Here is a 21,132-nt window from a genome sequence, read left to right as displayed (position 1 = left end):
ATATCGCTAAGATATAGTTCGTCTTACACTCAAACTCATTGTTTTTTAAATTTTAGAGCTTTCTTCACGCTTACCTCTGTGTGTTCGCTTTATCCTAATATTAAAGTTTCCAGAGTTCATTACCGTGAGCATTGACTTGTTTCACAAAACGTTATTACTTCTATCTATGCGCTGAATTTATAATACGTTTCCCCATTTGGTATTTAATCATTTTCACTACTGCCGGAATTGAGAAAAGATATGTTGCTTATACATTTTCTTCCAACGACATTATATCTGTACGGAAAGTTTTGCACGAGAACATATATGACGTAATAATCCGGTAAATCGTGTAAGATTAGAAATACGCAATGAGGCGTAAGGTTGTAAATCTCCCGCCAGTGCAGAAGAAAGTAACCCTCGTAAAAATCTATAATGAATCCCACACGTAACAGTGACCTATCGTTGCGCTTACTTTCGATGCGCTGAGTTCGATGCACCCGGGCCCCGGGCTTCGCCCATCTCAATGGATGATGCTAAATTGCCGCTCGCAGAAGGAAAGGAGGAAGGTTAAAAAAAAATAAGTAGATTACCGCAGAAAACGGTTGCAAAAATTGTTGCATAACTGGAACGCTGTTACATAAAAAAGGTTGAAGTCACCAAGTAATAATTTTCGGTAAATTAAATTTAAAACGCAAAATTGCCAATCCAGGTCGCATATCTCAAGTAATTTTTGTAATTTACGTTATTTGATATTATATCTTGAATTCCCTTGTGTGTGATTATATAATATGTGCTTATGTGTTATTACATAATGTCATAATATTTTACAAAAATACTATAATATATAAAAGACGCGTATCTTTCTCACATTGTATTCATAATGCATGAATATGATTCGTTTCGTTCAATGATCAGGTTGAGGCGGACAATGTACCATGATGATATATAAGGTCTAATTTTATTGAGGCTAATGGAAGGGCATGTACGTTGACTTAAACGATTTCAAGGATTTTTCGAACCGATTAAAACCCTCGAAAGATATTGCCTCATCGTAATGTAAATCGCGATTAACGCAATTAAAAACTCGAGAACGCGTCGAGCAGGTTTAACGCGGTTATCGCGACCTAGCGAGCGGGGCGCATCGGGGCACACGGGAGCGGAGTGCTTCTGACAGATGGCCACCAGAGATTTCCGCAAGAAAATAACGTATACAAAAACGTTGACGAGAGAGATACAGCGCGTGAATATGGTGCCGCGCGCTTTGGAGGCTGTGCGCGGCGATTCCTAGAGAGCGACGGTAATCGTTAAATCCTTGCGAAAGCGACTCGTCACGATTTAAGTGGGACCATTCGCTACCTTTGCATATTAAACACGAGATACGCTCGTACGTTAACTACGCTGTTCCACACGAGTCTATTAGGCCAGGCCTTGTCGATGGGGATTAAAGATGAAAAGATAATAAGATTTCGCATCTAATTTGCATTTTTACTCGAGAGAATACTGACGTATTTAAATTGTCCCCGTGAAATTATCGCGCGACGTAAAATCGACGAATGCGCGTTACACATATTACACGACGTCGCCGTCGTGCGTAATTTCGATGCCGGAGGATCGCGATAACACTCGTATTGGAACAAGGAACACTTTGTCGAACAAGCCTGTATACACGCATACTTCGCTCCAATCCGCCTGTAACTTCATCCGTTTCTTTACTCCTTTTCAGATATTCACGTCTGGCAGCAGCAGCTTCTGCATTCAGCGGAAACCCTTCCACAACACGCTTTTATATATTGCTATACGCAATAAATCTAAATGTATGCGGGGACGATTACATTGGAACGTAAACTTGCTAAATTACGGTAAATTAATATTACACGTACTGGGACGTACATGACGTTTATATGGATGCGCTGAGCGTGTGAAATAGCGTTACGATATAGGTAAAAGCGAATCGACCGCTTTCACGTGCTTTGCAATTTATACGAGCGCTTATAGTTCAGTGAATGCGTCGCTATCGATCTTTCTGTAATTCTACCTTTATTCCTAGTTTAGCGTAGGACGTGTGATTTATTAAACACGAGTTTGAAGCCCTCACGACGAATGTGTAACGCAGTGAAAATACATTGCGAGACATTGCGTTAAAGACACTTGCAGAAGACCGAAAACAGACCGGCAATGTAACGGAGACGAGCAGAGACAGAATTTCTGGGAAATAAATCTCGAGTTAGAGATCAAAAGTCCCGTTCTTAACTATGGGCAAAATTTAGAACGACAAGCGTGAACTTTCGTGCGCCTTGGGACAATTGCTTTAATTAACTCTTGTAAAATAAATCTTTTTAGATGCAGATGATGCATGAAAAGTAGTGGTTTCGTTTTAAAATATGTAACTTTGCTGCTCTTTCAGCCTTGCTTGGAAAATACAGCCTACTTTTTATATCAATTTAATATTCCTATCTAATGCAACAAATAATTTTTTGATAATTATATACTGTTAATAGAGTAATTGTTTGTAAAAATAGGGAAATATTTTTATCTAACTCAGATCGTCTCTAATATTCGCAATACGTTCTTCTTGCGCTTCTCGCGAAAAGGCATAAACGCACACGCTCCCGTCTTATTGCAGACGTTATTATCAATTAACCATTATTGTCGCATATCACCAGTGCTAACGGAGCCGTAGATGTTTCGTAATCATGTTCGAGGTTGCGAGAACGTTGAAATTACAATCGTTCCATCGCGGAAAAAATATCTCGCTTCCGAATTTTCACGCGTTGCGGTAGATGCGATAAATTGCGGAATTCTGCAGTATCGTGAAAATTTGCCCGTCGTTCCTTAATGACGTCATTATTCTTAGTAATTAATTTCGGCATTATTAAGACGATGTACAAGTTGTCGCAGCAATACGTCCTTTAAATCTGAGATTCATGTCTGCAGTTCTACACGCCATCAGTTGACGTGACATTAACATTTACACGAAACACATTGTAAAAGAGCTCCGTCACTGTGGCATAATAAAAACTTTAAAGAGACTATTATAAAAAGGTTATGAAATAACTTTTATTTGTGAAAGCGTATTCAGAAACAACATAATTGCTGGCGATCGATTCGATTGCTCTAAACTGCTGTTACGGACACTCCAGCGATGTAATACTGCATTGCGTTAATAACATTTGTCGACACTGTTAATTATTATATAATGTAATCTCTGCTAACAGTTGTACTGTTATTGTATTAAGAGCAAATTGAAATAATTGCATTACGTATATATAATTCTGCAGTAATGGTTCATTGTAATTGGAGTAACGGAAGGGGAATGCAAAGTTGCATTAATTCACTGTTGCCAGCGCGGTGTTTAAATAATCAAAAAATAACGATATATAGGTGGCAAATTAATCGACACGATAAAATACCCCTTTTATTTCGGACATGCGGTCGTTGTCACGGATGCACTCACCTCTGCCGAACACGAAGAAGACAGTGGCGAACCGACGTCTTCCGGTCGCTGTACAAAATTCCTATGGTGCGGCGCGGAAAAACACCCCCACAGCTGCAGTACTGACGGTTCGTTCCTCTCGGAAAGGCACAGGTGTCATCGCACTGTCACGGCGCACGCAATTCACGATTGCCGCATAGGATACCGCGGTGTGTGTCTCTCTCTTTCTTTCTCTCTTTCTCTCTCTTTTTCTCTCTCTCTCTCTCTCTCTTTCTTTCCCCCTCCCTCTCTCTCTTTCTCCCTGTGTTTCTCTCTTCCCCCTTCTATTTTTCGTCTTGCCGTACGTGACGTATCGGTAATCGCGACTCGAGAAACAATCGGGAATTTCGGGGAGAGTGGATGGAACGTGAACCTCGATCGATGTCCGTGCGCAGACTGCCCGCACCATCGTCGCCGGTTGCCTCGCGTTCGTCATACTACTACGGTCCCTCGTTGCGTCTTTCTCCCGCGCGTGTTTCCGCTCTTTCGTTCTTACCCCCACCGCATGCTCTCTCGCCTCCCGTCTCGCTTCCACATGCGCGGATTTCCCTTTAAAATTAATTAATTAACAATACGTTGCACGAGGAAAAAAAATCACGTAACTTTACGTGTATGTATTTAATACACATTCATTTATAGAAATCTAATAAACGTTATATAAAAAGGGAAAGCAGAGAAGGAATTGTAATAAAAAAATGTTTGGCATTATCTTTTCTGCTAAAATTTTGTCAATGTTAGATTTGATAAGTCATTTATCAAATTTTTTATGCCATTGATAATATTACATGTTGCCATATAGCAACATAAAGAAGAAAGCTATTGAAGAAGGTTTAGGAGTAATTCATTGAATATTGCCATGTGGCAATAGCAGAGATTCACTGTGGGTTAATTGCATTAAAATATAATAACAATCGCACAGCTGACAGTAATTTAAACTTCTTCACGTACCTTTTAAGCCGATGACACCTACAGACTTTTCGTAGGATGTCGCTTCTTTCATCATTTTCTTCCCCGGTATTCAGTTCACCATTCTCTTCTTCGTAAATACTTTTATGGATGTTAAGTATAGCAACGTTTATATAGTCATTATTTAATGACGTTATTCATTGTTTCTCTTGTATATAATAATGTCACAAAAATTTTGCCGATTTTTAACTTATCAAAAATGCAGATACAATATAAAATATAAATGTGCCGCATTTTATTTAATGCAAAACTGGAACGATATGCGGCATATTTATATTTCATATTGTATACCTGCATTTTTGATAACTTAAAAATCGGCCAAATTTTGTGAGTAAAAACTATCGTTTATATATTCACTTAATGTAAAAGTTTCTTTTATCTGCTCAGTGTAATACGTTATTAAAGTATTAATCATATATCGTACTCATAATTTGAACACACCGTTTAATAAATTGTACGGTCAGTTTATGAAACACCTGAGCCGAGAAACATCTGTTTACTCGTAATTAATAATGTATAAAATAATTACGACCAAAATTTTAATTTTTAGCGAAATTAAACGCATCGTTACGGACACGCTTGAAGTCAGTAATAAATTCATATAAAAGTTAGTAATGAATCCACATAAAAAATTATTTCGCCAGCGTTTTTCTTCCTGGAAATTATATAATGACCAATAAGTGAATCGGATGATTTTCGTAATAGTACGTAAAGTGCTTTCATATAATCGAGAAAAGTTAACTTGAACTACACGGTAAATTCCGTGCCACTTGGAACTCTCGAAGGTCCAAGTCCGCCGAAGTCCGTTGTCGAATATGTGACGAGACGTCATTAAGATTCCGTGCGTCGGTTTCAAAACCAACTGGTATTTGTTCTCTGTAAGTGTGAGATAGAAAAAGGGCAGCACACACCCGAGGCTGACGTTTTCCTTTTACACGCGGCGACCGATAAACTCCGTCTGTGTCCGAAAAGCTAACTAAGTCTATTCTTTAATGCGCCATTACCCGCGCTGTTCTAGCGTCGCGATAATAATAGAATAATTAACACTACGACGAACGAACGTTGATAATAGATTTAGGAATAGGGTATTAATTAGCATAATACGATGCAACTTCCGCATCGCAATGGAAAGATCGATCGCAGAAACGATTGCTAAAAGATATTTCATCGCAAGATCACAGTACAATAAGTATACATTGCGGAATAAACGCTTGCGAAATTTTCAGCCTCAGTCTTTATAGGAACTCACAAATCTTTCGGAGATGAATTTTCCATTACTTTTAAAAACCTTGAAGCGAATCGCGCTTACGATAAAGATGGAATAATTTCGGAAACAAAATCATTTCGAGAATAACCCGAGAAATATGAGAGGCGCGGACAAACGATTCCGTGGTCAATACAAAAACAAATGAGGACGAATTAAGGACAAATAGCCGGCTAAATTATGAACAGGGTTTGCACTTGCCGGCATCGCAATTACGTTTCGTTCGAGAGTGACGAGATCGTCGCGTTTCGTCGTCTTTGAAAGCGGTCGCGAACTGAGGATCGGAAAACCTCCGCTATTCTATATGAGAATCTTTAGCTCGTTTAAGGTGAAGTAACTGCCACGCAAAAACTGGACATTCCGCTGATGTTTGTCCTTTTTTCATTCCACCCGTGTGTTTTTCCCCTTCCCACTTTTCATCGCTCCGCTCGAAGAGCGATGGTGACACTTCAGTCTCCGCTAGATGCACGTTGTATATAATCCCGATGCAATCATCTAAAAATATGTGCGCGCACGTTCGTAAAGCTGTTAAGAGATAATTATCGCGTCGCGAATGCACGCAAAGTGCAACTCAAAATGCAACGAAAGAAGATACATTGAAATAATAGTAGATGACACTTCGGATCCGAGCTTTCCATTTAAAAATACTTATACTTATATATTCGGCCAAGTAAAACTGAAAGGAATTTATGGTCTTGTAAAACTGAATATTTTTCAAATTTCCACGAAATAAGAAATCGTATCGTATATTTAAAATTTTAATGTATCGCACTGTCGTACTTTAATTTCGGAATTCCAGACTATATATATATATGTACTGCAATAATATTATAATATTGAGAATGCTAGTTAATCACAATTCATTTTTTAGCAATCTTAAATTAAAATTATAATAATTATTAAATACATTTTTACTGTTCTTGTAGACGTAAAAGAATTGATTTGAATCTAATTGAGAAAAATTGTGTTTTAATTTTAAAACATTATATGTAAAAATATTTAAAATTAAAGAAAAATTTCACGATTAAATACATATATATTTGAAGGAAAAATGTATATAAACGCCTACAAAGTGATTACGAAGTATACATTTATACTTGTACATATTATTGAAGACTATAATAGCCTCGAGAAACTTGACTATCATTTTATAATTATCAAGTGTCTCAATGCGAGTCCGAGGATAATTAAAGAGTACCGACTTTATCAATTATTCTCGATCATATATCCAATATAAATATTTAAACATTTAACGTATAGCGTAATATTGATTTTACAATTTATAGAAATGCATTATATACAATTATGTTTTTACAAAATTGCATTTCTGTAGTTATCATCCATGCTAACTTGGCTTCCTGTTCATTTCTTTATCCGCAGTATTTGTGAGAGGGCGTTAGCGTACGGTGGATTTTTTAAATTATACAAATTGTAAAACTTTCGGTTTTACGAATTGCTGATTCTCAATAATAAAACGGATACGCACGTCTTTTGTTTTGTTTCGATCAAAACCGCGCGAATAATTATCTAAGGCCAAATTAAACGCACTCACCGGTACGATGCGCAGCGACGAAGTTGTAGTTACACGCTCTAATCTGTAAAATATAAATATATCTAAATTAAAGTCCCGTTCAAAATAATTAATATTTCAAAAAATAATTACCGAGCGCATCTCATTTTTCATTTAAGGAATATCCCTCTATTTATTTATTTAATATCCCTCTAAGGGATAATTTAATAAAAATATTACTTGAAATACATTGTTTAAATTAGATTTAAATTCTTACAAAAGCATCTCTGATAAATATAAATATTTAATTGTTATATAAATAATCTGAACAATTGTAATTTAATAATTATAAGCGTAACGAAGCATTATGTACAACAAATATATTTTATTAAATATTTAAACTCTCGAGATAATGTAAAATTTTATTACATCGTATAACGTTGCAAAACGGTTGCACAGAAACGCGCTTATGCGGTCGTTGCGATCGAATTCCCGCGAAAACGATTAATTAGGCAAATAAATAATAAATTACTCACCCTATGGTTGCCTCGTCGTTGCCGGACGCCTCCCCGGGCCCCCTCCTCCTCTCTCGTCCCAACCATGGCTGGTCCTTCACGGCACTCACTCGTAATTAACACTCGCGAGATTAATCGAGATCGCGCACTCCCACCGCGCACTAATCACCAAAGTTCAATGATCGCACGGCATACCGTACGGCACTCTCGGCGTTATAATCGGCACGCGATCCGCGCTTTGTCACGTCGCGATAGAGAGGATCAACGCGAGAAAAATACGTTCGCGCGAAGCGACGATCCGTTGGCGGTGTCGCCTGTCGCCGCAGATCGATGCGCGAATCTCGAGTAGCGGAGGAAATTCGAAAAGCGCGCGGCTAACTTCACGCGTCAAGAACAAACGACTGCTGCACCTGCCATTTTCAGACTGCACTTCCGTCTTCCGTGCGTGCAGCGTGCACTCTCGCGTTTTGCCCAACAATGACGTATGCTTATGTTTCGATGCTGTATTGTAATATATACAAACATAGGCTGCGATCCACTTGACGCTACAAATGCTTCGAAGCATTTCTCTTCTCTTTTCTTTCAATGAAGAAAGAAGAAGAAGAAGAACGCTCCGAAGTATTTGTATATAGTGTCAAGTGGACCGCAGCCTTTGTCGATGTCGATTATGCTCGCGCTCGTCGATCGGGCTCCAATTGTCAATTGTCTCAATCTCGCGAAACGCGCGTTTCAACACGTCGCTGCAATAATGCACGAGCGCCGAGTACTCTCAACTCTCAACAGATCGATTAAATACGTACGGTTCTCTTGATTATGATAATTAACTAGTTAAACGCGTCGCCGTGACGCCGCTCGATCCCATCCATTACACATCCACGACGCTCAATGACTGAAGTTAGTAACTGTTCGAATTCGGACATGTAGCGTCGGCATGAACTTCGTTCTGATCGAAATAGGCGCCAAGTATAATATATTCTTTCAGAAACAGCGTTCTAATTTCGAAGGTACTAATAGTTTGTTATTCAACCCTTATAGAAATTTAATACTGTAAGTGAATTTTTGGCTAGTGATTAATCATTTAAAAGCATTATTAACAATGTACCATGCAAGCAAAGATCTGCAATTTCCCGCCGCTGGACACGTGTAGTTCAATGTTTCCGAGAATAAAGCTAGAGGGTGCTGAAAAAATTGTGATAAAGGCCTTCACGCATAAAATGCCGTAAGGACGTAAAACGTAAGCGTAAGAAAATCGATCAATCCCAATCAAGTATTTTCCCCTACTGAAATTACGGACAGCGCAATAATTGATTGGGATTGGTCAATTTTCTTACGCTTACGTTTTACGTTCTTACGCGATTTTATGTGTGAAGGCCTTAACTCTGTATGTATCCCCTTTAAACTTGACATGCATGATATGCGTACCGTACGATAATATAAACCTATTAATATTTATCGAAACGCTTAATTATTACTGTTATTACACTATGTTCACGCGAGTGTTACTTCTGTAAAAACTTACGATAATTAATTTTTCCGCATAAACGAGTAGCGAATTATCGTAAGTTTACTACAGAAGTAAAAGCCCCTTGCATAATAGGCGATAGCGATAGCGATAGCGACAGCCATAAAGTTGCCGACAAACAAGCTATATATATCTTTGTCGGCAACTTTGTCGCTATCGCCTATTGTGCAAGGGGCTTTAACGCTCTCATAAACGAAGTATTGTAGTATGTGTCTCTGGGCGTTGTACATACATGTGTATATGAATATTTGCATTTTGCACTTTGCACTTTGCACTTTTTAGATACTAAAGTTAAATTTATGTCGTGTAATATAAATACAGTAACGCACGTGCAACTTTATACTTTATTTCTGTCTGTCAAACACTTGGGATGGCAATAAATATTGTGAAGAATAGATTATCGGGATCAATTGGGAAATGTAAGCTGCATAGATGCCTATAATCCTTTGTTTTCCAATCTATTTAGCGTACTGTTTAAAAACTTGCATATTTTTGTACATCTTCAATCAATTTATATGATCAAATGTGTTCCTCTTCCACGTCATATTTTTTTAATTGAACAGTTTTAATCAGTTGAGAATCTTAGTTATAGAGAGATCTAGTTGTGTTATGCGATAATTATTATTAAAACATCGTTAATTGCAGATTTACAAGCTGCTACCGCGCTGAAATACTCCACAGAAATGTCGCCGACGTACAAAACACTAGCAGTATCTACTCCAAAACCGTTTGTTTACATGGTCAAGTTGAATAGGCCAGAGAAACTGAATGCAATGAATTCGACTATGTGGAAGTAGGTAATCTGTTGTCGTCTCCCTGTTGTTTCATAACTAAGGGCTTATGCTCTCATGGATAATTTTCTTTTTTAGAGAATTTAAGGAGTGTTTCAAGGAATTGTCAACGAATCCAGATTGCAGAGTAGTTATTCTGTCAGGTGCTGGCAAAGTGTTTTGCGCGGGTAAATTGTGAAATAAATAAAAGGATTATATTATGTATGTATTCATCTGAGTGCCGAAAGAATTTCATTTTGTAATCCGACAATCTGACGTTGCAGGAATTGATCTGCAGGGGATGATGGAAATAGGTCAAAGCTTAGCGGAACACGAGGACATCGCGCGCAGATGCAAACTTCTAGAGCCTAAAATTAAGGATTATCAAGATTCATTTACCGCTATAGAAGAGGTATCTCAAAGTTATTCACAAAGATATAATTAGTAAAAATATATTAACGATTTTTGCATTATCTATAGATCTAGTTTTCACTGATATACTGTTTTATTGTGCTTCATTTTAATTTATATGATCAATATAATGGACGCAATATTATTTTGACAGTGCTCAAAACCTGTGATAGCTGCTGTGCACGGTGCATGCATTGGCGCAGGTGTGGACATGATATCCGCGGCTGATATACGCTACGCTTCTTCCAATGCATATTTTCAAATAAAGGAAGTTGATATAGGTATGGCGGCTGATGTAGGTACGCTTCAGAGATTTCCAAAAATTGTGGGATCTGACAGCTTGGTAAGAGAGCTTGTTTATACGGCGCGAAAGTATCCAGCTACTGAAGCGCTGGAAAGTGGATTTATAAACCGCATGTTGGATAATGAGGAGAGGTGAGATACATTGAGACGAGAAATATAAGCTCGTAACGATTATTCGAACAGAATGATATGTATTAATATGACATTTATATTTTCTACTTAGCTTATTGAATAAATCAATAGAAGTTGCTGAAGATATCGCAAGTAAGAGTCCAGTTGCGGTGCAAGGTTCAAAAATGAATCTGGTATATTCCAGAGACCATTCTGTTCAAGAAGGATTGGATCATATTGTGAGTGCTTTTTTCCTGCTTATTCCACCTGGAAATTATATAATAAAAATTTATTATTTGCTATAAATATATGTATGAAATGATTTCTCATACTTAGAGGGTTGTTTCAATAATACATTTTTGGGATTTATTTCAATAGGCAATGCAAAATAAGGCAATGCTCCAAAGTGAAGATTTTTTGAATGCAGCTATGGCTCAAGCTGTTAAAGGTGATCCTCCAATATTCTCCAAGTTATAAATTATTTTCATTCTTAGTTTTAATATTTCTAATATTCTTGATATTCCCAATATCACATAGATATTATATCAATGTTATATTAATGTTAGATATAAATGGGTACATGTATTTTTTTGGAAATATATTTATAAACGAAATATAAAATAAATTTATATATAACTTTTCTAATCACACAGATTTGAATATTTCTTATATTGATATCATATCCTTTTCATACAAATTATTGCCACTAAAGTAATATATTTTGTGTCAGGTAATATCTTCCTTAAACAAAATGCTTTCCCATCTGCGCCTTTTAGGCATTTCTGCCAATTTTGCAGTTTCCATTTCATCAACAATATTATACACATTAATATTTTCGGGAATTTTTACCTGTAATTTTTATATCTTGAATGATGATTTCAAACAATATATTTAATAACGCGACGATTATTTAAGATAAAATATGTATATTCCTGTTAAAAAAATTTTTTTTTGTAATATTGAGAATAAATTTATATTTTTACGCACAATTAGCAAATTGATGTAATGCTCATAATTAATTTTTCCAGTTTCGGCATCGCAGGCTACGGCCATCATATCGGCCACTTCTTCCTTTGTAAATGGTTCCCCAATTTCCATAATTGATTTCTCTAAATCATCTTTTATGATAAATCCGCGATTTTCAGGATCTAATAATTGGAACGCTTTCAATAACTCTTCTGGTTCTGCTGGTTTAAACCTAAATACCAAGCAAGTTTGTAGTTACTATGTTATATTATCCATTTTCTGATGCATCGACTACTTATTTCGATAACGAAAAAAATTTTACTTAAACATACTTGCGTTCGTTAATCGCTTTGCTCATATATTCCACAAATCTGTTCAGTGGCACGCAATTATTTTCGACATCTTCTACTTCTACTTGTATTTCTTGTAACTCAGCTTCCGTGATGACACATCCTGTTAAATAATGTAAAAGAATTTGAATTGTGTGTTCTACAAAAGAAACTTATTAGAATTTTTATAATGTGAACATTACCTAATGCTCTAATTATAGTTCCCAAATCTCTAACATCTACCTCTCCACTCCTTGCATTGTCAAACACATCAAACGCTTCGCAAAGTCTTCTTTCTAACAATGATGGTTCAATAGGCACTGAGTAATAACATTAAAATTGTTAAATATGATTGTTAAATAGACAGAAATTAATACTAAGATACTTACTGATACTTCACAAAATCTAACTTAGAAACTTTTTTAAAGAAATATGAGAAAAAGAGAAGAGAGAGAACGATTTTCAAGGAAGTTGACAATACAACTAGCTTTCAAGAATTGTTTGATCAATAAGTAATATGAAACTGTGTAATCTGAGGGAAGTTTTAGTCTATAATAGAGCTTTCTCATGTAACTATCTTTATATGAATCGTTCATTTATTTAAAAAATTGGTAAATTTTATTTTACATCTGTACATATTAATTACAAGATCTTTGACTAGTACGTACATTTTTGAGTCTCTCTTCGTAAAGTTAACCGTCTTTCGACGATACTCTTTCTGGCCAATGATGAAGGCGACATAAATGATTGATGCATTTTTGAAAAGATATGTCATCACAGTGACGCAATATATTTCTATTACGGAATTTAATTGTGCATAAATAAATTCATCAGCCTATGTGGCAAAAAATTTTCATAAAGCACTATCATTTTTTATGTAATAAAATACAATAAATTATATGTCCGTTTAGTATTGTTTGATATTAAAGTGCAACAAATTTAGGTTCAATCAATGATATAACATGATGTATGAGTTAAACAATTGCAAGATAATTGTGCAATGCTGTGATCATTTCAGGATGTACATACTATTCATACATGTAACATTTAATAATGCTACTACAGGCAGTTTTATATCTTATGCTATTTCCAATATAAAAATAATAAATTGGCTATATAAATATAAAAATATAATACGATTGCAATTAAAAATGGGCCGTTTGTCGATCAATCTCAGTAATATCTTCAATAATCTCTTGAACGCGCGTTCCAATTTTCTTTGCCAAATCTGCTTTCTCATTGTTGGGTAAGAAGAGGTAACGCCAAACCAAATCGCCATCAATGATGCCCCTTGCCGGATTCCCTTGATTTCGTACGTAACTTTTATACGTGCTAAATAAAAGAAAAGATTTCATTTATGTTAATAATATTCTCAAAAATTCAAATAATTAAAGTAGCAAGAAATTAACAAGTGTATAATATCTATATAAATTTTAATTGAAACTTGCCGATAAGCTTTTGGATTCAAGCCTGCAATGTGACAGATATGTGTGACCAGCACGTTTTGTAACATAAGTAATCTCCGATATGTTTTTTCTGGTACTGGTAGAATGTAACCAAGGCTGCCGTCCAACGATGCTAAAATGTAAGAAGAGATATATTCGCATGCAAAAAATACTTGAATATTTCAAAAATATTCCATTAAAGGGTTATTGCTATTTCTAAAATACACGTTTTGACTTACCGTACATAGTAACGTGTCTTTTATCAGCACCGGAAAACTGTTTCTTGTCATTTGCAGGATCGGTGACTCTACATCTAATACGAAAGAAAGTGTTTACTTTTTGTCCTAGATGAAAATCCGCCTTTCTAATTAGCTTTTGACCTCCCAGACTTTCTCTGGACTCCGGTTGATACATAAATAAAGCTAAATTGCTCTCCCCATCAGCAACAACAAAACCTAAATTTGTATTATCAATTAAATACTCTATTGTGTATACTTCCGCAGGTCTAAAATCCTGTAACAAAATAAATTATATATTTTGAATGCATTCATAAATATGTAATTTATGTACATCCAAAATAAATCATACTCACTCTGCTGACAAGAGAGAGTGTCCTATATTCTTCCTGAAATCTCAGCAAACTAATAGATTTGTAAACGTCGGCTATCAGAATAAGACTTTTAATACTTAGCATTTGATGGATGTAGATTTGGGTATCAATAAAAGCGACTCCAACAAGATCGTTATCTTTTAATTGCCAAATATATATCTGCAACAAAACAATTTTTAATGCCATTTGCAATGGACGCAATTCTTGTAGAAGTGAATCAAAAGGGAATACCTTTTGTCCAACAGCCGAGACTAAGAATCCTGATACTTGTGTTATAGCAGTTATAGGTCCCTTTTGTTCCTTCGCATAAATCTGTTTAAATCTATTTTTAGTTAATGGCTGGCCAGGCTCAGGTACTACTTCAATTATGTCGAATATAAGTATCTGAAAATTTTTTAAATAAAATCATTAACTGATATGAAACTTAAAAATATTTTCTATATAAATATAGAACTCACTCGTCCTCTGCTTGTGATATCTTCGCCGTAATTATAATTTGTTCCTAATACTATGTAACCTTTCAAACCAGATCTTGTTCCTTCATAAGCCAGAGATACATTCTTTAAACAAGTGACATGTTCCCATTGGTCCAGCTCAATTTTTGTATTGGGAATAGTTTCCCATGAAACCGGAGAAAATAGCACAATGGAAAATTGTTCTTGAGATGGATAAAGAAATCTTTCTGGGCGTTCCTCTTCCGTAAATTCCTAATTGATAAAAAATGTGTCAATATTAATTTTTAGTGTCTCTAAATTTGGTACTCTAAATATTTGATACATAGATATTGATAAATATTCTGAAAAATTGAAAAAGATAAAATTTATTTGTCAATACCTTGTCTTCGCCGTTAAATCTGTAGTAACTTTTCAGAGGTTCAGCTGTGCTTGTTATAACGCAGTAGGTCTTGCTTTCGAGATGGTACGTAACAAAATGCGGGGTACATCGTAAGGGAACTTTTCTAACTGGCCACGGAGCGTCGTACGATAAATGAGTTGGTAAAACACATATCCGTAGCTCTTCCTGGAAAATGAGATCTGTGTCATCTTACTTATTATGAAATATATATTGAAAACAAAGTTATACCTTTCTATTAAAATACAGGAAACCTTGAGGACAATTAATATTATTAAAAGCAGCGAAAGATGTGACGGAGCCATCAATGCCCATTGGATGCGTGCGCAATTCACCACGTCCAGTCAAAAATATCCAATGTGGATAATCGCTGCAGATGAATACTCCATTATACCCAGCGATATTGCTAAAGTAACGCATCACGCAAATGCGAGAGTCGCTTGTGTTCCTTGGGATATCTTCCTCCTTGGGTCTTGGACTGTGGAGAAAATTCAGTTAAAAATTGTTATACTTAAATAATTTAAATAAAAGAGCATTTTGAAATACAAGCTCCATTTTAATAGAAATAAATAGTACACACAGTAATAGTTATTTTTTAAATATGTTATATATATAATGTAGTAATTATTATATTAAAATTACTATCGTGTGTGTGTATAGAATTATATTAGAAATGATATAATAGTATCATATATGATAAAATTACTCGAACCTTAAACGTCCCGGAATTATTCCATGGTCCAATTTCTTAAACCTCAGTTTTAGATATCCCTTTGGATACCTGTAAGCTTGATATATTTGCAATTCTGAGTCGAGACGTACTAAGAGCATCGGCCGACTTCCATGATGTCCTAGAGCAACCATCAGAATTTCACGAACCTATAAAAATATATATTTGTTAAGAGCACAAGATTTTTAAGATTTCCACATACAAAGAGACACATTTGTAGTAAATTACCTGCATATCAGGGTGGGGAATTTCATTGAGTGGCGCTGATTGCAAAGTTGTGGATTCCATACTGTCGTGCAACACATACTGGCCGAAGCCAAAGTTGCGAATAAGATAAGATAATCGTAAATCAGGTAAAGAGTAGATTTCCAGCGTCCCACTATCTCTATATACAAGTAGCCAGTACGTGGACTTAATTTCTTGCAAATGCCTTTGCCACCTATTACAAAAATTCGTATCACAAAAATGTATATTGATACGCTATCCTCTTTATATCAGAGATATAGGATGTACTTAAAAAATACTTGGCCGAATATTTCGTCTCTTCTAAAATTCTAATTTAATAATAATAATAATAATAATAAACGTTTAAAATATAACAAGTTCAGCCAAATACTTTAGAAACACGCTGTGTAACGAATGGCTAAAAATTTTACCAAGGTAGTTTTTTAGCAGTTCCATCTGATGCTTTTGGATGTGATGGTACAGGCATTTGGAATGCTGGGGCATCGCCGTACAATAGATCGTCTTCATTATCAATATTGCTAAGTACGGACGGTTCCTCTACATTGTATTCTTCTTCAATCTGTTCATCGTCTGCATTCTCAAATAATTGCGTTGTAAAAATCCCGCTTACGTCTCTATAAGCGCATAATGCCTCTATCTGCGGCCGCTAAAGATATACACATACAAGTAGTATAGATTTCAAGAATAGTTCGTGTATTATTTATGTAACATTAATTATAAAACTCAACTTACAAACAGTAGATTAGCAGCTTGAGCATGCAATCTTGCTGTGCCTCTTACTTCTCTAAGTGTCAATAACATCACTTGTCCGTCTTCCGAGAGTAACGCTACGTATGGATCGGCACAACTTGCATGCACAATTGGACAGCCAAGATCTATAGGCATATGTTGAATCTGTAATTAATAATAAATATATTAAGGTTAGTATTGTATAAAAATGCAAATGTATTTATTTAATGGTAAAATTAACGAAGAAATAAACGCATAAATCTCAAAGAAATAACATGAAAATATCATTTACTTTGCTTCTACGTGTTTAAAATTTGTATTCAATGAAATATTTAAATTCACAATAAATCATATCTGAGGATTGTCAATTAATAAAGATAATGAGTATTCTATTTCCAGTTTATAACAAAGATTTTATAGGAGATTAGTTTTCTTCATAAAAAAAAATAATAAACAAAAGCAAAAACCGCTCAAATAAAATCAACCTAATGAATATTTGAGGGTTAATGTGCATACTTGTTCAATGCCTTGCAAAAGACGCACTCCCATTTGAGTAACTTGTACAATGTATCGGTTAGCACCAAGATTACCGGCGAACACTGTACTCCCCTGTGTACTGAATCCACTCTGATCTACCTCATTAATCTCTTGACCGGTTTGCAGAATCTGTGAATGAATTATATTACAAATTAAATATTAATTATCATCTATAAGACATAAGGCAACGCTTAAATGTTATATTAAAAAATATTATTATACCATAGTTGAATCTTCTTGACTCAATATCAAGAAAGCGTGAGATCCTTCTGCTTCCGTCTTGATTTCATCGTTATTTAATGTGCCAATGACAGTCCACATGTCTTCACAGCCAGGCAGTTCAAATGTTGTCACAACCTATTTTTATTAAACAGATTTATTAGAACACAATTATACTTTCAGCAAATGTGGCGTCTTATAATTTGCAAGATTAATTTTAGTAATAGATAATCATCAACTTTCTCTGGTTAATCTAGAATTAATTATTCTTTCCTAAAAATGTACACAAGTTCTACAAATTCTATAATCAAATGTTTTTCTTTCGATTAAAGCAACCATTAGCTTTGTCTAAATTAAATATTCAAGAAACTTGTAAGAAAAAATGTATAATAAATTATATAAATTTAATTTTACCGTAGAAATCAATATATTAAAATTTAGAATATGAATTGTCTACACATATAATATGTAAGTATGCTTTAATATTACCTGAGGACGTATAGAACGTTGCAATACGCAAAGTGCACCATTCTTTCCATATCCGGATGTCGTCACAAGTTCTACATCAGGGTCTTGATTCTGTAGAAATTCTTCCGACAGGAAGGCTGGTTCTCCCATAGAAATATTTCCACATGGTCCAATGTTCAATAAACTGTCACATACCTACGAATAAAAAATTGATTGCAATTGATACAGAAGAAATAAAAAATTGAAATTAATATACAACACAGAGAATATATCGTGTATAATAAATAAGAAAAATTGCTGGTACCTCAAAAATATATGAAGTGATCTGAATGGATGTATGAGTTTCGCTACCATACACTTCTAACTCTTCTGGATCTTTGATATCCAATACATCCGACGCCATCCAGTCGCCAAGAAAGTCTTGCTTCGCCTTCTTAGCTGGAGTTTCTTCACTTTCATTTTCTTCAATGGTAATCTCACCACCATTCAGATTTTTCAAAGTTTCCGGTTCCTTCTCCGTGAATCGCAATAGTAACGAATTACCAAGTCGAGAACCGAGGAAAAGATAATTATCCTCGCACATACATACCTAAAATATAATAAATATATAACGTAAGCATACATGTTATCGAAAAGATAGATATTTGCATACATATATAGCGATTAAAAATCAAGTACGAATGCTTACACACGATGTTAACACACTAGCAGCAGCCTTGTCAAAGTGAAATCCCCGCACAGATCGCATACTGTCGGCAAAGAGAGACAAAACATAGAGTTCTCCACTTTTCAAAGAAATAACTAAACGATCCGCAGATATAAATGCTACCTGCGCTCCTTCCAAACTCATCTTTACTCCTTCCTGTGGCTCTGCAAAAATAAACAAAAAAAAAAAGTAACGAGTACATATTTAATAATTAATACATGGACATCATAAATTGTACATAATACTACTAGAAATTCTGCTTACTTAATGGGAAATTTGTACTTGTGTCTGCTAAACTATTAAGCGATACTCCATAAGGTGGTATGCTTTGATTCAAATAAATAAGCGAGTTGACTGCCATTATCAAGGTGCCACCCAGCGGTTTCTTCACAGGTACAGCTTGGTAACAGTCAAACGGCAAATTGGAGACTGACCAAATGATAGGATGAACCCTTTGCTGAATATTCAAAGATATGGCAACCATTGCGCAAGTGTCCTGTCTCACTGCAATACGCCTGTATACACAGATCACAATAATTCATGATTAATGGATATTAATCTCTTATTTACTTGGTTAATATAAAACTGATCCTTACCCTGAGAATGTTCTTACTGGTTCGTATAAAATTAACAATGTAGGTTCATAATACCCATGCAGAAACTGTAAGTCTATCACATTATCCATCTTCTCCTCCAGTGTTTTCAATACTATCATGTATGAGGACAATATTGGAGTCTTATTGGAAGACGATAATTTCGCAGTGTCAAGTAAGTCACCGTCATCAAGACTGGGGTCCTTACGAAAAGGTAGCACAACCAGTTTTCTACCGAATATCAACATTACTGCGCATCTTCCTTCAGGATCCACTCTTACTATCGGTATATGATGATGATTCGTCCATCCATCCTAGTCAAATAAAATGTAAGCTAGAAACATTTGTATATCACTAAGAATAAAATTTGAGTTGGATAGCTCAGCGTTAGAGCACGCGCCTGCCAAGCAAAAGATCCAAATTCAATTCCTAGAATTGTCATCCCACATATAACATTAGAAAATTTGAATCGAAGAATACTGATAAAAACAAAGTATCTAAAACACAAATTTAATCTCTATGTGACTGGAAATAAACAGATTGCAGTACTGTGTCATTCCTTGAAAGAAAAAAACATATCTAAAAACATTAATAGCTTCAAAAATAAAGTTTAGTTTTCCAGAATGAAATAAGCTTAGCCCGTTCCTATAAAAATTGCAACCTTTATCTCTTCCTCCTCAAAGTAATGCAACGACACGGTCCTCAGGTCGTGAATGTCCTGATCGTACTCGACAACAGACAGTTTCGCGTCGCGAAAGCTGAGCAGCAGAGAATCCCTTTGCGATCCGATGAGATGAACGGCCTGCATGGACATGATGTTCCCGTGCAAAGTATACTGCGCCAAGCACTCCAGTTTCATTTTAGGGGGGCGCATTTCTGCAAGAAAAAATATATACAAATATGTATTCTCTGCCACTTTGGAATAAGGTGTTGAAAAATTGAAATTGAAAGATACCTGTGTATTTTTCCCTTCTTGTCATGTCGACGTCGGGAATTAGGCGAAACACCCGTATAACATCGGCGCCGGCAACAACGAGACATTTCTCAGTACGGTTGAAGAAGTGACATGTGATCGCGTGCTCGACTCCCGTTGCGGGATGAGTACTTTTGCATATGGAATACATGACCGGGGGTCACAGATCGCCGCAAATTGTCGCGGATATATCCGCGGAAAGATGTTTTACTTCGAACAGATTAACTCCGGAAGGGGGACTGGAGCGTAGCGTGCACAAATCGTGGTCGACGCGGTCTCAGGAAGGTTAGGTTACACTTTAAACCACTTTACTAGGGTTAGGTATGTACCAAATATTCCTTTTCGGACCGTTCGAACGAGTTTCAGAACGCACCGATATCCGTTTTAACTACACTCTCTGCACCAGGAACGAGATAGATAATCACTAATCAGTAATTAATCCATTATTGGAATAAACTCCGACTAATTTATCGACTAATTTTTGCCGATCTCAGTATCTACGGACAGAATTATCAATTTTTGTTCTCTGAAACGTAAGAAAAAAGATTAACTTGGGGATAATTGTATTAGAAATTTTGCTATAAACAATATATTAATATATTTAGAAATTTCAATTTCTATTAATTAATGCAGATTAATCTCGATTTAACTTACTTTTTATCTTTTTCTTGTTCTAAGAATTTAAAAAAATTAGTTTAACTTTTTATCTTTTTCTAATTATCTATGAATTAAAAACAATAAAAAGTAATTATAATAATGTTAAATAATCCGAGATTAAAAGCAATTTACAATTGATAGAAATAACAGACATTTGCCAATTGAATTAACCACCGATTAAATTAATCCGAGTTTATTAATCAAACTAAGCATTGAAAATTGAGGACTGCTTTTAATTGTTAATTC

At 35.4% G+C, this 21,132-nt stretch overlaps 4 protein-coding genes across 9 annotated transcripts in view; 1 reads left to right on the top strand and 3 right to left on the bottom strand.

Moving 5' to 3' along the window:
- The window catches only part of LOC143896882 (uncharacterized), a 31,309-nt gene extending 22,720 nt beyond the window's left edge, over positions 1 to 8,589 (bottom strand). Inside the window, exons 1-2 of one of the 4 annotated variants that reach the window (XM_077405004.1) lie at positions 7,731 to 8,589; positions 7,237 to 7,279 (exon numbers count right to left, since the gene is read on the bottom strand). The gene's annotated coding sequence lies outside the window, so the exon portion shown is untranslated. Of the gene's footprint in view, positions 1 to 3,436; positions 6,548 to 7,236; positions 7,280 to 7,730 lie in introns of those variants that run through there. The other 3 variants (XM_077405003.1, XM_077405001.1, XM_077405005.1) reach the window with 3 other exon arrangements.
- An 861-nt stretch (positions 8,590 to 9,450) lies between these two features.
- Positions 9,451 to 11,471, top strand: LOC143896893 (delta(3,5)-Delta(2,4)-dienoyl-CoA isomerase, mitochondrial). The gene is made up of 7 exons (XM_077405049.1): positions 9,451 to 9,650; positions 9,877 to 10,024; positions 10,101 to 10,189; positions 10,286 to 10,413; positions 10,567 to 10,847; positions 10,939 to 11,065; positions 11,205 to 11,471. Exons 1-7 carry the CDS (start codon positions 9,602 to 9,604, stop codon positions 11,301 to 11,303), a joined length of 921 nt encoding a protein of 306 aa, XP_077261175.1. The 5' UTR covers positions 9,451 to 9,601; the 3' UTR covers positions 11,304 to 11,471.
- LOC143896894 (dynein regulatory complex protein 8) lies at positions 10,954 to 12,915 on the bottom strand. 3 transcript variants are annotated; one of them, XM_077405053.1, is made up of 5 exons: positions 12,790 to 12,915; positions 12,325 to 12,441; positions 12,125 to 12,245; positions 11,814 to 12,024; positions 10,954 to 11,093 (listed from the first exon to the last, which is right to left on the bottom strand). In XM_077405053.1, exons 1-5 carry the CDS (start codon positions 12,875 to 12,877, stop codon positions 11,085 to 11,087), a joined length of 546 nt encoding a protein of 181 aa, XP_077261179.1. In that variant the 5' UTR covers positions 12,878 to 12,915; the 3' UTR covers positions 10,954 to 11,084. The 3 variants fall into 3 exon arrangements, with proteins under 3 accessions (XP_077261179.1, XP_077261176.1, XP_077261177.1); XM_077405050.1 differs by lacking the exon at positions 10,954 to 11,093 and adding an exon at positions 11,399 to 11,675; XM_077405051.1 differs by lacking the exons at positions 10,954 to 11,093; positions 12,790 to 12,915 and adding exons at positions 11,399 to 11,675; positions 12,511 to 12,619.
- Cpsf1 (cleavage and polyadenylation specificity factor subunit 1) lies at positions 12,717 to 20,530 on the bottom strand. The gene is made up of 21 exons (XM_077405000.1): positions 20,212 to 20,530; positions 19,918 to 20,132; positions 19,260 to 19,570; positions 18,928 to 19,178; positions 18,646 to 18,827; positions 18,262 to 18,546; positions 17,979 to 18,152; positions 17,493 to 17,627; positions 17,250 to 17,399; positions 16,737 to 16,898; positions 16,415 to 16,650; positions 15,987 to 16,197; positions 15,741 to 15,907; positions 15,260 to 15,506; positions 15,011 to 15,196; positions 14,635 to 14,883; positions 14,408 to 14,560; positions 14,159 to 14,335; positions 13,806 to 14,079; positions 13,570 to 13,699; positions 12,717 to 13,453 (listed from the first exon to the last, which is right to left on the bottom strand). The coding sequence occupies exons 1-21, from the start codon at positions 20,378 to 20,380 to the stop codon at positions 13,267 to 13,269; spliced, it is 4,251 nt and encodes a 1,416-aa protein (XP_077261126.1). The 5' UTR covers positions 20,381 to 20,530; the 3' UTR covers positions 12,717 to 13,266.
- Between the last annotated feature and the right edge of the window lie 602 nt (positions 20,531 to 21,132).

The sequence above is a fragment of the Temnothorax americanus genome, unplaced genomic scaffold (assembly GCF_048541705.1).
Source record: "Temnothorax americanus isolate GAGA-0224 unplaced genomic scaffold, ASM4854170v1 Scaffold2, whole genome shotgun sequence".
NCBI classification, from domain to species: domain Eukaryota; kingdom Metazoa; phylum Arthropoda; class Insecta; order Hymenoptera; family Formicidae; genus Temnothorax; species Temnothorax americanus.
This window is presented reverse-complemented; position numbering and strand designations above follow the sequence as displayed.

What these genes read in the sequence shown, in the direction of transcription:
- LOC143896893 (XM_077405049.1), top strand. Translation starts at nt 9,602, where the DNA reads ATGGCAATAAATATTGTGAAGAATAGATTATCGGGATCAATTGGGAAA. An exon ending in ATGAATTCGACTATGTGGAA is followed by an intron (nt 10,025 to 10,100) that starts GTAGGTAATCTG and finishes TTTCTTTTTTAG; the next exon opens with AGAATTTAAGGAGTGTTTCA. An exon ending in CATTTACCGCTATAGAAGAG is followed by an intron (nt 10,414 to 10,566) that starts GTATCTCAAAGT and finishes TTATTTTGACAG; the next exon opens with TGCTCAAAACCTGTGATAGC.
- LOC143896894 (XM_077405050.1), bottom strand. Translation starts at nt 12,877, where the DNA reads ATGCATCAATCATTTATGTCGCCTTCATCATTGGCCAGAAAGAGTATC. An exon ending in AACTATAATTAGAGCATTAG is followed by an intron (nt 12,246 to 12,324) that starts GTAATGTTCACA and finishes ATTATTTAACAG; the next exon opens with GATGTGTCATCACGGAAGCT. An exon ending in AAAGCGATTAACGAACGCAA is followed by an intron (nt 12,025 to 12,124) that starts GTATGTTTAAGT and finishes CTTGGTATTTAG; the next exon opens with GTTTAAACCAGCAGAACCAG.
- Cpsf1 (XM_077405000.1), bottom strand. Translation starts at nt 20,380, where the DNA reads ATGTATTCCATATGCAAAAGTACTCATCCCGCAACGGGAGTCGAGCAC. An exon ending in AACGTTCTATACGTCCTCAG is followed by an intron (nt 17,628 to 17,978) that starts GTAATATTAAAG and finishes TAATAAAAATAG; the next exon opens with GTTGTGACAACATTTGAACT. An exon ending in TCTCGGCTGTTGGACAAAAG is followed by an intron (nt 14,336 to 14,407) that starts GTATTCCCTTTT and finishes GTTTTGTTGCAG; the next exon opens with ATATATATTTGGCAATTAAA.